The sequence below is a fragment of the Crocodylus siamensis genome, chromosome 8 (assembly GCF_052110815.1).
Source record: "Crocodylus siamensis isolate JL-2025a chromosome 8, ASM5211081v1, whole genome shotgun sequence".
Lineage (NCBI taxonomy): Eukaryota > Metazoa > Chordata > Crocodylia > Crocodylidae > Crocodylus > Crocodylus siamensis.
The window spans coordinates 40,537,989-40,554,280 of NC_143402.1; the positions used below are offsets into that span (position 1 = coordinate 40,537,989).

The following is a 16,292-nucleotide window of genomic DNA, read 5'->3' on the forward strand; positions in this document are numbered from 1 at the left end:
AATAAATGCAAGCAAGTATACCAGCACACACATACACATGTAAATGTGTGGAGAGCACATTTTTGTGATAATGAAGGCATATGGCATGCATATACATGGATTAAGTGTCAATGAACATATGATGGCCACACAGAAATTCATGAAACTGAATACTTCTGCTAGACGTATGTACTAGATATGGGGTGTCCAACCTTTTTGAATGTGGAGCCAGATCATGAACTTTTTATAACCCAGTGGGCTGGCAGAAGCGGGCACTCATGTGGCCTGTCCAGTCTGGCCGTGGCCTGGGGGCACAGGGGTCAAGGGGTGCCCCCTGACCCCGCCATGTCATCCCTGCCACCTGGGCGGCCTCAAGGATGCTCCCACACCTGCATGCCTGGGCTCAGCAGCCAGGGGGACAGATGAGAACTCTACAGGGGGGTGCAGGATATGCAGGCACACCCCCTTCCTCCTTCTCCCCCAGGGCAGCCCGAGCCCGAGCCCAAGCGGCAGGGGTCCCTGTCTTCCCTGGGCCCCTAACTCACCATCCCCAGCATGATGTCTGCAGGCGTGGGGGGATGCAGGGAGGTGGGAGCAGCACTGGCTTCCGGCCCTGACAGCCACAGCAGCAGCAGGATCTTCCACAGGCCCAGCCGCAGCATCCCTCCGAGCCAGCATCCATGCCCCCTGTGCCCGCCCCCCCGCTGCGCTGCGACCTGCTCCAGCCCACGTGGCCAGCGGGGACGGGCGCAGGGCGGGGCCGGCATGCAAATGAGGAAGGGAGGAGCGGGGCTAGGAATGGAAACCCTGCAGTGTGGGAGAGGGGAGGAGCTGGCATGCAAATGAGGAAGGGAGGGGTGGGGTGAGGAAGGGACACCGTGAAATGAAGGGGGAGGGGAGGAGTCACACCGTATCGGCAACATGAAGCTGACGCGGTGCGTGTGGGAACCTTGTCCCATCCCCAGCCCTTCAGCAGCCATTAGGAATCTGCTGAGGGGCTGGAGGAGGGACAACGGGTGGGAACGAAAGTAAACAGTGTTTACTTTCGTTTCCTGTCGCAGCACCGCAGACCTCAGAAAATGGCTTGGCGGGCCGCATGGTGGCCCGCAGGCCATATGTTGAACAAGCCTGTACTAGATGCTTCTTGGAAGCCTCTATCCAACATTGTAACAGTACATTTTGTAGATACATCACCACAGGGAATTTTACTCACCTCATTTTCCAACATGGACTAAGCCAGGTCTCCCTTTTTCTGGAAAGGGATCCATCCTGACATGCTGAATGGCAGCCACAGAGAGTTACCTGGGAGATGTTTCTAGGGCCCTGCTGATGCTGGACTACAGGGTGATGTGATTTTACAGATGGCTAATTGTGAAAAAATGGGTGTTTGTTTTCTCTGCTCAGAATCAATGCACAAATCCAAGAAAGCAAGCACGACTAATATTGTTCCAGATCGTGGATTTCCGGCTAAGGGCAGAGAGTAGCAGTACTAGCCAAGACCAGGAATCATTAGCCAAACTGGGGAGCTTCATCTAAAAATCAAAGTGGTTTTTTTTCCCAGTTATTAACTTCTGGCAGCTACACAGCTAAGTCAATGTAACTTGCTCAATTTTGTAAAGGAAGCAAAGGGATCACTCATATGATCCCTTTGACCTCATATGAGCAAAACTTTAGCCAAGAGTAGATTGTGCATGAACCAAGTTAGAAAACTGGTTTTTGTCATAAAAATGCTGACCTACCCCTAGCTCTAGCAGCTCAAATAATGTTAATATAATCAGTCACCTATGGCTACAAGGGAGTGAGGCATCCCAGTGCAAGACATCGTGAGGAAAGTAAGGAACATTTTTGGTTTGCTGGAATATTTCATGTGAATAAGAAAAGTATGCAGACCTATTGAGAAGTAAGATGGAAGATGGTTGCCTCATCATTCTGATAGATATTCAAGATTATCATATATAGCATGCCTTAAAGACACATGACTATTACAAATACATAAGGTTTGGTCAGAAAGAAAGTGAACAAATTCTCAGTTTATACTGCACTACTCGAAGAAAAGCTCAGAGTGGCCTTTCTTCCAGATTGTGCTGGAATATTCCAAGTGAAGTGAGATTAGGCTGTGGGAACCTTACATTGCACTATTTCCAGCAAAGTGAGAGGGGACTCCTACTGCTTTGTTAAAGATTTTGTGCCATCTTACCCAGCTTCAGCAGGGACCACACACGCCACAAGTAGAATTCCAAGGCTGACAATACAGAGGGGAACAGTTCCTGGTAGTGTCAGTGCCATGTCGGTCGTCAAGATGCAGAAGTTGGGAGCAGGAGAGTCTCTGAGACCTGACAGGACAGGAAGGGGTTGGAACAGACAGGGGAAAAAAGAAAGAGAAGAGGACTTTACTTACTAAGATGAAAGCTTGTCACAATTTTCCCCTCCTCTGTATACAGGTATTCAGAAGCAGACTATGGGATTAAGCATACAATGTGGTTACAAGTTCTTTGTTTTGTTTTTTTCCCAGAAACCCTGTATCAGTTTATGGCTATGAAGGACACTGCCAGCCATGCTACTGCTGGTAGCAGAATTATTGGAAATGACAAAAGCCAGCCCCTTTGCTGAGCAACCAGTGAGATTTTGGGTCATGAGGAGAGGCAGTGCAGCAGTGTGAAAGGCAACATGTTGTAGACTATGAAAGAGAGTCAGCAGGGGATCCCGCCCTGATCTAATACCACCTCTCTGGTAGCTTTGGGGAAGTCACTCAGACTAATATTTCAAGTGCCTAAAATTTGTCATCCAAGTACAGAGTGGTAAGCCCCTGCACTAGTACCCACTTAGATAAGCACCTCACTCAATAATCCAGACTCCACATCACTCTGACGCCATGTAAGTGTAGGGATGTGATTCAGTATTATCATATGACAACCCCGGGAATTATCCCTGAGGTACATAGGTGCTTCCCCAATCTGCAGCCACTACCATTTGCTTTTGAACAGCACAGTGAGGAGTAGGTACCAGGTAAGTTCTGAAGCAAGGTGGGCAGAAGTCTATGCAGGAAAAGCAGCCAGTGTCTACTTCTCCATTCTCCCCAGAGAGTCTTTGCACATCCCTGACCTTGGGAGTAGTCTGCTGCTTTCCACAGACGTTAAAATGTGCTCTTTGGGCGTGTCCAGACAAGCATCTCAAACCCCTTCAGATGCTGCAAGAGGCACGTGTGGAAACAGAAAAATATTCCCTGCACTGCAAATTTGTAGGGGTCAAACAATACCCTGGGAGGAAAAAGTCACAGTCCTGGACCATATCTTGAGGCAACCAGAGGCTTGATCCTCCATAGAGACACTCTGGTAGCCAGCCAGAGTGTTTCTGTGGTTGGCCCATTCCCCCATGCTGAAGCATGCTGTTTGCTGGGGAGGCATCGGTGCAAGCTCCAGGGACCTGGTGCGCTTCTTGTTAGACAAGTAGGGGGTTGGGAGGCTGGAGAAGGGGGGAGGGGACCTTGGGGGAGGCCCTGCCTGGCCCCAGCCCCTGTTCCTGTCCCGAACTCCCCATTCCTTTCCCCACTCCCCGTTCATTCCCTCCATCTCCCTTTCATTCCCCCAGGTCCCATTGATTCCCCCTTTCGTTCCCCCCACTCCCCGCTCATTCCACCTTCCCCCGCTTGTTCCCGTACCTCCCATTCATTGCTCCAGCCTTCCATTTGCTGCCCCAGTCCCCCCACACCCACGAGCAGTAACGGAGAAGGAGCAGGAGGCTGGATAGAACAGGGGAAGTCTCCAGCTTATCTCCAGTGGCTTGCCTACAGCCTCTTGAGCATCTCCAGCCCCCTCCTCATTCTCCTGCTCATCTCCAGCCTTGGACAAGCAGAACAACAAGCAGGAGGCTGGAGACAAGCAGGAGAATGAGTAGAAGGCTGCAGATGAGCCCCTGGAGATGTCCTGGAGATGTTCCCCGATGTCAGCCCCCTGCTCATTCTCCAGCCTCCTGCTTGTTCCCCTGCTCATCTCCAGGCCTCAGAAAAGGTTTTGCCAACATTATCAGCAGTGCCCTTGGGTGGTTGCTGCTTGCCACCCTTCCCCCCCCCCACTGGCAGCAGTGTCTGAGGGCAGTCAGCGATCACTGCTGGCTGCTGCCAACACTGCCGGCAGCGTCTGTGGGTGGTTGCCAATCACCAGTAGGTGCTCACCCCGCTGTCACCACCAACAGCACCAGTGGTGTCTGCAGAAGCTCCCCGCTTATTGCCACCACCAGCATCTCTGTGCCCCACCAGCTACCAGGGGCACACACCATTCATGTAGGGACCCATCCCTCCTAAGCAGCCTCCACACCCACAGTTCCCACACACCTACCCACACACTGACTCACGTCCCCCGCATCCCTCCACACCAACCCAAATCCCCCCACCTCCCTTCCCACCCCCGCCTGCAAACCCCACATCCCCCCATCACACACCCACCATGTGATAAGGAAACCAAAAGCAAACATTAAAACATATAGATATTTAGGATTTATTTTCTTATGATGCTAGAGACACTGGTAGGCTTCCAAATTTCTTTAACATTGTAAATATAGCAATAAAACATTGCCCATCTGATCAATCCCTCTCTCTTTCTCTCTCTCTCTTCTAATTGTGGAAGAATGTGGATTTGGGGGTATTTTAAAAAGTGAATTTGGTATGCTGCTTCAGCAGTCTAGCTGACACAAGGGGCTAGTGTCCCCTGATACCAAGTGGCTGGGTCTCAAAAGTTCCTGTCTATTTGTAACATTGAAATACTGAGCACCCTAAGGCCCATGCAACTAACTACTAGTCCCTATTGTATGGGGGCTAATGGGTGAATGCTACAACAAAAAAGTTGGGACAACTAATAAAAAAAAACAGGATAGGAGTGTCATGAAAGTCAAAGGGTCAAAACATGAAAATAAGTGCGCCTGAGAGGGACACCGAGCAGAGCCCCCTGGGCTGTACCCTCAAGGCATCCAAGGAGCTGGTGGATACTGCACACTGGTGCTCTGTGCAGAAAAGTGTATGGACAAGTGAGAGAAAAGTGACCCTGCAGCCTCCGGGAGCCTTCCCGGCCAGAGCCTCCTTCCTGGTCAAGAACAGGGCCCATTTAGCTAAGGGCAGGAGGAGGTTGACCAGGAGGTCCTGGGACTTGGTGGGGCCATGGATGGGGGGACCAAAAACAAAAAAGTGGCGGTGAAATTTAACCAGGTGGAGGGGCTGCAGCCTGGCACACTCAAGGGTCATGTGCACCAGGGTCTCCTTCTGCCTGAAGAAGGGGCAGGAGACCGGGGTGTCCATGAAGTTCACCACATACATGCCCATCGTGATTGCTCCATGAAGGAGCCAACAGCTGAGGTCCCCAGTGGCCCATTAGATGACGGTGGAGTACAGACTCAGCCACTGGGGTGCCCCAGCCATGTCCTTGCTGAGCAGTTCCTCCCACTTGGTGTCTGGGTAGGATGCAAGGAAGGCATGACGGACAGTGCAGTGCACAAGTGTGTAGAGGTGGCAGCAATGGATGGTGGAAAAGCAGATTGGTCTGGTGTCCTCCAGCCAGCTCAGGTGGTGGAGTGGGAAGTGCTGTGAGGCCAGGTGAGGCACCGGCCCCATGACAAACTCCAGTGGGCTGGAGGACTTGTGGGGGGGCGGGGACCATCATGCAGGAACTAGTCAAAGGCAAGGGCATTGGGAGGTAGGGCAGATTTCACCTCCTGGGACAGACGGCAGGTTGTACATGTTGTGGGTAGATGCATGCACTGGGCCAGAGCAGTGGGGTCCACTCACTTCTACCTATCGTAGTCCAGGAGGTCTCCTATATGGGTGACATGAGCCAGGATTAACCTCTGTCACAACCGGGACGCCTCTGCTGTTGGCACCTCCAGCTGGGGGTTCCAGAGGAGGGGTTTGATGAGCAGCTTGGTGCCCAGGGTGACTGTTGTGGGGGACCTGGAGGTAGGGACCAGCCTCCAGGCCTGGAGGAGGTCCTGGTAGAAATCTGGCAGCCCTGCAGGCCACGGAGCTGCCAGTCATATTGAGCCCCCGTAAGTGGAAGAGGAAAGCAAGCCCCAGATGACCCCATGCTGCGTGGTTACCGACACTGTATATCAGTTGCTAAAGGGCCTGAAGGAAGAATGCCAGGACCTGGCTGCACAGGCAAACCAGGCCCTGGTGCCATCCTGTAAAGGGAGGCTCGGGACCTCTGCAGAGAAAGTCCTCTGCACTGGAGTTTTCCTGGCAAGAAAAACTCTGGTGCCTGTCTCTGCAGTCCCACCAGGACCTCAGGGGACTCAGGCAGGGTGTGTAAGCAGTGCCAGAGCATGGACAGGATCAACTCATTCAGCACCAGCATTCTCCCACACAGAGTGAGATATCTCAGAAGCCCTGCCCATGCCCAGGTCTGCTCCATCACCCTTGCCTCCAGCTGATGCCAGTTCTCTGGCAGGGGAAGGGTCTGTGGTGGACAGGTAGACCCAAAGTAGAAGAGCAAACCCACACTCCAGTGGATCCCAAAGTGCAGGTGGGAGTGACCCCACCTGCCACCCATCACCCACCGCCAGGCCAAAGTTCTTGTCCCAGTTGACCTGGGCAGAGAAGGCTGCCAAGTACAGTGCATGGCAGGTCTCCTGAGTCCTGGACTGTGAGGAGTACACTGTCAGCATATGCCAACAGGACCAGTTGCACTGCCAGCTCCCGGAGCATTAACCCCACCACCCGCTTCTGCAGGAGAACAAGGAAGGGCTCGAGGGCCAAGGTGTACAGCTGGCCTGACAGCAGGCAGCCTTGATGCACCCCTCTCCTGAATGGGATGGGCTCCATCAGGGTCCAGTTGAGCTTGACCAAACAATCTGCAGAAATGTACAGTACCTGGTGAGCCCACATGAAACAGGGCCAGAAGCCAAAGGCCTGCAGTGTGCCTGTGAGATACCCGTGATCCACTCTTTCAAATGCCTTCTCCTTGTCCAGGGATAGGAGGGCAAAAGACAGGCCCTCCCAGCATGCTAGCTCCAGGAGGTCCTGAACTGGGTACAGGTTATCAAAGATGGAACATCCGGGCACCATGTGATCACATCCATCAGCACCGATCACAGGTGCAGTGCAATGGCCTTCACTGCCACCTTGTAGTCCATGCAGAGTAGGGACGTGGGACACCAGCTCTTTAGGTCATGCTGATCCCCCTTCTTCGGCAGGAGGGTCAGCATGGCCCTCTGGCATGACAGGGGGAAATCCCCACCTCCCTCAGATTTGGCCCAGACCGCAGCAAAGTCTGGGCTCAGGACATCCCAGAAGGCCTGGTAGAACTCCACGGGCAACCTGTCGATGCCCAGTGCCTTATTGCCAGGCTTCAGGCCAAAAACTAAGCCAAAGTAAGAGGAGCCTCCAGCCAGTCCCAGGGCCTGACAGACTTCGGCATCAGTTGCATCCAGGGAGAAGAGTTCTTCTTAGAAGGACCGCATGCTAGCACATCTCACCTGGATCTGTGAGGGGGGTGCTGTCACCTGCCAGAAGGCAGGTGTCATACTTCTTGGCCCCCTGTCTCCTCTCCAGGGCATAGAAGTGAGAGCTGTGGTTCATCTCCTGAAGGAGCTGGAAGCATGAGCAGACAAACACACCATGGATGTGGTGGTTGTCCAGAGCATGAAGCTCTTCCCACCTCTCCCAACACTCTTCACAGAGGGACGGGTTGGTTGGGTTGGTGGCCAGTCACCTCACCACTTCCTGCTTCAGCTGCCCCCGGACCACCTCTCTCTGCCAGGTGTGCCCCTGAGTGTAGCTGCGGCAAAAAAGCCAGATGCATACCTTCCCCATGTCCCACCACTCTGAGTCGAGGGGAAAGCTGCCTGTTGCTCCCACCAGGCCAGCCAGAGCTCCCAGAAGGCCTCCATGAAGCCCACATCCTCCAACAGATTGGCACTGAAATGCCAATAGGCTGACCCTGGATTCCCAGGCTCTAGTGTGGCCTGGGCCCAGACAAGGTGGTGATCACTGAAAGGACTTGGCTGGATACCAGAGGAGTAGGTCCTGGCAAAGTGCAGCAAAGAGATATAAACTTGGTCCAACCGGGAGTGGCATGCCTGCTCCTTCCCCACTCTCACATAGGTGGAGGCAGGGGGGGTCGGTAAGATGACAGGCATGCCAGACGTCCACCTGGAAGTAGACTCTCAGGATCTCCCTAAGGATGCCCACAGCGGCCTGGTTCCACTCCCTGCCCAACCAGTCTCACGCATCCAGGGTGATGTTCGAGTCCCCGCCAAGGACCAGCCACTCGCCAGGGTTTAGGGTGCCAATGTAAGTGGCCACCTGGCAGAAAAAGATCCACCAACTCTAGGTCCCTTGGAGGGGTGTACACGCTCAGAAGGTTCAGGACCAGCCCCTGCACTTGGATCTGGAGGTGCAGCAGGCAGCCCAGCACCACCTCAACATCCTGGAGAACCTCCAGCTGCAGGTCTGGGGAGAACACTGTGGCCAGCCCACAAGAGGTGGCTGAGAGGTGACTGAAAGAGCGTGCCTGTCCACTCCAGCCACCAATTAGGCTCATTGGCTGGAGTTGGCAGCATCTCCTGCAAGAATATTATAGGATACACCACCGTTTGAAGGAAGAAGAGCACCCGGCATCTCCACAGACCTTTCCTGCAGTCATGGATGTTGATGGTTACAATCTTAAATGACTTCATGGCTGGGGGTGTGGGGTAGATGGTTCAACAGGGGCCTCATGCATCTCAACGCTTGGTGTGGGGCCCACTGGGTCACCCAGCACCCTCCCATAAATATAGAGGAAGTCTACAAAACTGTGGGCCCACCTATAGATCCAGGCATTGTAGTTTTGGGGCCCCTTGCCTTCCCTGCAAGCATTCTCACAGTGGCAAAGATTCTGTCAAAAGCTCCCCAGCAGTCCAAGGCAAGCTGTACCTTGCTGGTGGACTGGTGGATGTAGTAGCAGCAAAGAAATACAAGTAGCTCACCTCTGGGGACTGCCAGGACCAAGGGGTCTGCAGGCTGTATGGAGCCTGCCAGTTCTCAGCCATCCTTCTCCTGCTTCTGGGTTTCAGTGAGCTCCTTAGGTACCATCTGAGCCCCCTAGTCTGCTAAGACCCAGGACTCTGGCTGGGATTGGGAGAGTTCTGCAGCCCTTGGGATGGGGATGGGGATGGGGGTAAGGGTGGGGGCTGGGCTCCCTCACAAGATGGAAGGGCAGATCTGGAACCCTGGTGGGTCTGCATGGGGTCCTCAACAAGATCGGACTGTTGGTCTGGGGACCCCACCCCAACCTTCTCTCATGTGGGAACTGGGTGAGCTACTAGTAGGGTTTGACTGAGTGTGGGGAGGAGGAGACCCATCAGGCACCAGGGTGGTATTAGTGCCTGCCTTGGGGTCCTGGGAGAAGTTACTTCCCCCTCAGAACTCACTGGGGTGAGCCCCTGGACCCCTGTCTCTCCTAGATCATTGGAGGGAGAGGACTCCACTAACTGACCTTCCACTGGGTCAGCCTCAGCCTCAGGACCCATGGTCTCAAGGGATAGACTCTGACCAGTGGATTGAGGGGCCTCCTCCATGGGTTCCTGCTTGGGGTTGTCCAGCAGCTCTGAAACCTCCTCCATGGGGATCACTCATTTGATCTTTCCGGGGGGGGGAGGGGTGTCAAGCCAGGGAGGCCCCTGGAAGCTGGGCCACTCCTTCCCCCTGTGGAGTGGTCTTGGGGGTGGGGCAGGAGTTCTCCACATAAGAAGGCTCAAGCTGCACCCAGGCCTTCCTTTTGGCTTTGCGCCCAGAGGGGACCTGAACCCACTCAGCTATGGGGTGGTCCTCAGGTAGACAGGCTCCAGTGGGAGGAGGTGAGGCTTGTGGAGGTGGGTAGCTACAGTGGGGGCATGACTAGGGGCATGGGGGACATGCTGCCTCTCTCCTTCTGGCTGCTGCTGCCCTCCCCGGGACTCTGCTAAACTTGGTTTGGGGGCAGGGTCCCCTGAGCTTACAGGGGGGCAAGGTGATGTGGCTGGGGTGCCAGAGGAGCCTGAGGTGGGAGGGGTATCAGTGACAGGGGCATCCCTCTCACCAGTGGGACTTGTGGATGCCCTCTCCTCCTGGTCCATGGGGCACTCATGACGCAAGTGCCCTGGGGCATGGCCATGAAAGCACTGCAGGTCCCCCAGTGTATAGAAAATTGTCACCGGGGTTCCCTGAAAAGGAATTGCCAGGCACCCCTCAGCCCCCAGCCATGCTTTCGCTGCCAGCTGGATCATAACTTTGTGATGGAAAGAGCACATATGGCAGAGGCTGGGGTCTCAGCACCCCAGTGAGAGGGCCACCACTGGGGAAATAACTCTCCCCAGCACTTGGAGCTGGGGGAGCAGGGCCCAGTTAGGTATATAGGGAGGGACAGAGCTGAGGACCGCCCTGGTCCCCAGCTCTCCTAGAGGCTTGAGGGGGATGTACTCACCCTCCACCACCACCACCTCTCCACCACCTTTTGTGCATTGGCCTCCAAGACAAGGAAAAAGACTCCCTTGCCATGAAAGCAGGAAGCTTGCATGATTTTGGGGGCCCCCAGTACCAGAGTCAGGGTCTGCATGCAGGTCTCAAAGTGCAGGTTCTCCAACCTGGGCAGTTGGCACTTCACCCACTGCCTGCGGGTGAGTGCTGGAAAGAGAGTCCTGCTGCCCAAGCTGGAAGGGAAGCCGGTGAAGGGTACAGCCCCCTCAGCTTTAGGTCTCCCCACAGCTGCTTGTGCATAGCTGTGGTTTCCCTGCTGGGGGGCTGCATTGGTGGGGCCAGGACTAGGGCCAGAGACAGGCTGAGTGGGAGTGCTGGCTCGTGTAGCACACCTGGTCCCCTCAGGGGATGGTGGTCTAGGCATGGGGGGCCCTTGCCCTTGCCACCCTCAGCTCTGGAGGAGGATGAAGAGGAGTCCTTACTGCCCTTTCCCTTGGTCTCTGATGACAGGAGAAGGGGCTTGGGAATCCCTCTGGGCAGGGCCTGGCCAAGGCGGATGCTCTGGCCCCGTTGGCTCCCTGCCACAGTCCTGCCTGCCTCTGCAATGGAGGTTGCAGGTTTCTCTACTCCCACAGGAGATTGGTCAGACTCTGCCTCCTGGGTGGAGGCTACAAGGGCACGCATCCCCTTGGGGGTTTCATTGGGATCTGACCCATAGTGGGGGCATATGCCCCCCCAAAAGGTTCCTGACCTGTCATTGTTTAATATGAGGGCAGGGAAGACAAAAAACAAGATATCCAGAGGGGCTGGAGTTCACTGAATTGCAGCCCTACATGAAAAAAATGGGAGGGCTATGCTTTGATAATGTGGGGGAGAAGGAACACGAACACACACATACACACACACACACACAGGCTGGGGAAACTCAAGCTGGCTAGTCAGCCACACAACAAACATCAGGGCAGGGGGAGTGGACCAGAGGACTTACCACACAAGGGCAAGAACACACAGGGAAGGCTGCTGAGGCAGATGTAAAAGATGGCTGGAGTGGTGGAGGGGCTTTGTTTGTTGCAGATCTGGCCAGGAGCCCCTCAGGCCTCCAGCCAGGTGTTCAGCAGGAAAGCAGTAGGCAGGAAAATGAAGCAGGATCAGATGCAATGAGGCAGCTGTGGGGGAGGGCAGGAACAATCAGTCAATTAGGGCGTAATCCAGTACAAGTGTGGTGTTAGGTGGTGCAAGGTGGTGCAGCAGGGAATCTCCCTCTTTTCTGAGAGGAGGCAGCATCAGAACAAAGGCAGCATCAGGAACAACAGCAACAGAAGCAGTGGTGGTAGTAGCCATCCAGTTCAACCACTCAGGGTGTGCGTTTCAGGTGAAAGTGGAGGTGAAAGAAGGGGGTAGCCTGCCAAAGCAGCTGGGGCAAGCAAGGCACCTTTAGGCTCTGGCAGTGATGGTGGAGGCGAGGTCCACAGGCAGATCAGCCTCCTCCCCAAGGCTGTCTCCTATCCATGGGTTGGTGGTAGGTTAGGCAGCAGGTCAGAACAGGGGTGCAGAAGCTGGGGTGCGGTGCAGTGCAGTGGGCCCCTCCACCACACCAGCGGCAGCAGCCCAAAGCAGAATAAGGTTCGGCCAAATTAGTGTCAAAAGCTCTGAGCCCAAGCCAGCAGCTAGTAGTAGCCAGAGGCAGGAAAGAGCTTGGCCATCTTCTCCCCAGAAGCTCCTGAGACCATTCTTGCAGCAAACAGCAACAGCAACAGCAACACGAGCATCCTGGGACAGGAAGGGGTGTGGCTAACTTCTTCCCAAAGGCTCCTCCCCAAGAAGATCTTGACTTTCTTTCACCCAGTTATCATGGGCCCTGAGGGCAGATTTCACCTCCTGGACCCAACAGCAGGTTGCATGTGACATGGGTAGACCCATGCACTGGGCCAATGCAGTGGAGTCCACCCACTCCCACCTATCATAGTCCAGGAGGTCTCCTAGATGGGTGACATGAGCCAGGATTAACCTCTGTTACAACCAGGGCACCTCTGCTGATGCCACCTCCAGCTGAGGGTTCCAGAGGAGGGGCTTGACAAGCAGGTTGGAGCCCTGGGAGACTGTTATGGGTGACCTGGAGGCAGAGACCAGCCTCCAGGCCTGAAGGAGCTCCCAGTAGATATATGGCAGTCCTTGGAGGTCCTTCAGGGAGAAGCCATACAGGCTGAGGAGCTGCCAGTCATATCAGAGCCTCCAGAAGTGGCAGAGGAAAGCGAGCCCCAGGTGGCCCCGTGCCGCATGGCTACTGACACTGTATAGTAGTCACTGCAGGTCTTGAAGGCAGAATGCCAGGACCTGGCTGCACAGGCAAACCAGGCCCTGGCTGCCCTCCTGCAGTGACCAAGTGATGTTCCAGCCAGAAAAACTCCAGTGCCCAACTCTGGAGTCCCACCAGCACCTCAGGGGGCACAGACAGGGTGTGTAACTAGTGCCAGACCATGGACTGGACAAGCTGGTTCAGTACCAGCACTCTTACACAGGAAGAGACACCTCAGAAGCCCTGCCAATGCCCAGAGCCGCTCCACCACCCTTGTCTCCAGCTGGTGCCAGTTTTCAATCTGGGAGGGGCCCATAGGGGACAGGTAGACCCCCAAGTAGACCAGTGAGCCCGTGCTACAGTGGATCCTGCAAAGTGCAGGTGGGAATGAGCCCACCTGCCACCTGTCACCCCCCACCAAGCCAAAACTCTTGATCCAGTTGACCTGGGCAGAGGAGACCACCAAGTACAATGCCTGGCAGACCTCCACCTGCGCCAGGTCACCTGAGTCCTGGATCATGAGAAGTATGTCATCTGCATATGCTGACAGAACCAGCTGCACCATTGGCTTCCAGAGCATCAACCCCGCCACCCACTTCCACAAGAGAATGAGGAAGGGCTCCAGGGCCAAGGCATACAGCTGGTCTGACAATGGGAAGCTTTGATGCACCCCTCTCCTGAACGGGATGGGCTCCGTCAGGGACCAGTTGAGCTTGACCAAACACTCTGCAGAGGCCTACAGCACCTAGAGAGCCTGCACAAAGTGGGGCCCGAAGCCAAAGGCCCACAGAATACCTGCGAGGTACCCGTGAACCCATTCTGTCAAATGCTTTCCCATGGTCCAGGGATAGGAGGGTGAAAGACAGGCCTTCCTGGTATGCTAGTCCAGGAGGTCTTGAACCAGATACAGGTTGTCAAAGATGGAACATCCGGGCACCATGTACATCTGGTTGGGATGGATCACATCCATCAGCATGGACCACAGGTGCAATGAGATCGCCTTCACTGCCACCTCATAGTCCACACAGAGGAGGGACACGGGATGACAGTTCCGCAGGTCACGGGGATCCCCCTTCTTCAGCAGGAGTGTCAGCATGGCTCTCCAGCACAACAGTGGGACTTCCCCACTTCTCACAGATTCGGTCCAGACTGTGGCAAAGTCTGGGCTGAGGACATCCCAGAAGGCCTGGTAGAACTTCACAGTCAGCCCATCAATACCCAGCACCTTGATGCCAGACATCAGGCAGAGGGCATCTGAAAACCCAGCCAGAGTGAGAGGAGCTTCCAGCTGGTTCTGGTCACCCATGCTGACCTGAGGGAGTCCCTCCCACAGGGTCTGACAAGCTTCAGCGTCATTTGGATCCAGCGAGAAGAGCTCTTCATAGAAGGCCTGCATGTGCTGGAGCATCTCACCTGGATCCATGAGGAGTGGCAGGCGATGCACTTCTTGGCCCCCGCCAAGGCATAGAAGAAGTGGGAACCATGGTCCATCTTGAACCGTGGTCCATCTCCTGAAAGAGCTGGAAGCGCGAGCAGACAAACACACCACAGACATGGTAGTCATCCAGAATACAAAGCTCCTCCCACCTCTCCTGACATTCTCTGCAGACGGATGGGTTGGTTGGGTCAGTGGCCAGGTGCCTCTGCAGCTCTAGCACTTCCTGCTCAAGGTGCTTCTGGACTGTCTCCCTCTGTTGGGTGTGCCCCAGAGTGTAGCTGTGGCAAAAAAGCCAGATAGTTTCATAGTTTCTAGGGTCGAAAGGGACCTGAGTAGATCATCTAGTCCGACCCCCTGCCATGGCAGGAAAGAGTACTGGGGTCAAGTGACCTCAGCAAGGTGTACATCTAGCCTGCTCTTAAAGACCCCCAGGGTAGAAGCCAGCACCACTTCTCTTGGAAGTTGATTCCAGATCCTAGCTGCCCTGACCATGAAGTAGTGCCTCCTGATATCTAGCCTAAATCTACCTTCTGCCAGCTTGTGACCGTTATTCCTGGTCACTCCTGGCAGTGCTTGGGGGAACAGGGACTCCCCCAATGCCTGCTGGTCCCCCCGACTAGTTTGTAACAGGCCACTAAATCCCGCCATAGCCTTCTCTTGTGGAGGCTGAACAGATTCAGGTCCCTTACCCTCTCCTTGTAGGGCCTGCTCTGCTGCCCCTGATCATGTGAGTGGCCCTCCTTTGGACCCTCTCCATGCTGTCCACATCCCTCTTGAAGTGCAGTGCCCAGAACTGGATGCAGTGCTCCAACTGTGGCCTAAAGAGTGCCACATAGAGGGGGAGGATCACCTCCTTGGACCTGCTCGAGATGCATCTCTGGATGCATGACAAGGTGCAGTTGGCCTTCCTGACTGCATCCCCACACTGCAAGCCCATGTTCATCTTGGAGTCAATGATGACTCCAAGATCCTTTTCTGTCTCTGTACTGATGAGAAGGGAGTTCCCCAACCTGTAGGTCTGGTTCCGGTTGTTCCTCCCCATGCCAGTTGTTCCTCCCCATGTAACTCCCCCATGTCCCACCATTCCCAAATTAAGGGGAAAGTGGCCTGTTGCTCCCACCAGGCCAGCCAGAACTCCCAGAAGGCCTCCATGAAGCCCACATCCTCCAGCAGACTGCCATTGAATCACCAGTAGGCTGACCCCAGACACCCAGGCTCTAGCGTGGCCTGGGCCTAGACAACTAGGTGATCACTGAAAGGGGTCAGCCAGATGCCAGAGGACTGGGCCTGGGCAAAGTGCAGCAAAGATATATAAACCCAGTCCAACTGGGAGTGGCATACCTGTTCCCCCCCATCCTCACATAGGTGAAGGCAGGGAGGTCAGTATGGTGACAGGCACTCTGGCCATCCACCAGGAAGTAGTCCATCAGGATCTCCCTGAGGATGCCCATGGTGGCCTGGTTCCACCCCCTGCCAAGGACCAGGCACTTACGAGGGTTGAGGGTGCCAATGTATGTGGCCATCTGGTGGAAAAAATCTGCCAACTTGGGGTCCCTTGCAGGGGCATACATGTTCAGTAGGTTTGGGACCAGCCCCTGCACCTGGACCCAAAGGTGCAGCATACGGTCTGGCATTACCTCAATGTCCTGGAAAACTTCCAGCTGCAGGCCTGGGGAGAACAGGGTGGCCAGCCCACAAGAGGTGGCCAAGAGGTAAGTAAAAAGACCCTGCCTCCCCACTCCAGCTGCCAATTAGGCTCATCAGCTGGAGTCATCAGGGTCTCCTGCAATAATACCACAAGGTACCCTCTCTCCTGAAGGAAGGAGAGCACTCGGCATTTCCAGAGACCCTTCCTGCAGCCATGGATGTTGAAAGTCACAATCTTAAATGATCTCTTGGCTAAGGGGTTGGAATAGATGGTTCAGCAGGGGCTTCATGCATTTCAACACCTGGTGATGGTTCATCAGGGGCCTTCCAGCTCATGTAGCGCCCTCCCATACGTATAGAAGGTATCTATGAATCTACAGCCTGCCTATAGATCCAGATGTTGCAGCTTTTGGGCCCCTTGCCTTCCCCCACCAGTGCCCTAAGAGTGGTGAGAACACTGTCAAAATCTCCCCAGTGGTCCAAGGCGAGCTGTACCTTGCTGGCAGATCAGCGGG

The 16,292-nt window shown here is 54.9% G+C and overlaps 1 protein-coding gene across 2 annotated transcripts in view; it reads right to left on the bottom strand.

The window, feature by feature from the left end:
* Nucleotides 1-16,292, bottom strand: part of LOC149858313 (gamma-aminobutyric acid receptor subunit alpha-3) — a 192,625-nt gene that overhangs the window by 152,740 nt on the left and 23,593 nt on the right. The window contains exon 2 of one of the 2 annotated variants that reach the window (XM_090059539.1): nt 2,177-2,312. In XM_090059539.1, coding sequence (XP_089915665.1) covers nt 2,177-2,265 — 89 coding nt within the window. In that variant the 5' untranslated portion in view covers nt 2,266-2,312. Of the gene's footprint in view, nt 1-2,176; nt 2,313-16,292 lie in introns of those variants that run through there. The other variant, XM_090059540.1, reaches the window with a different exon arrangement.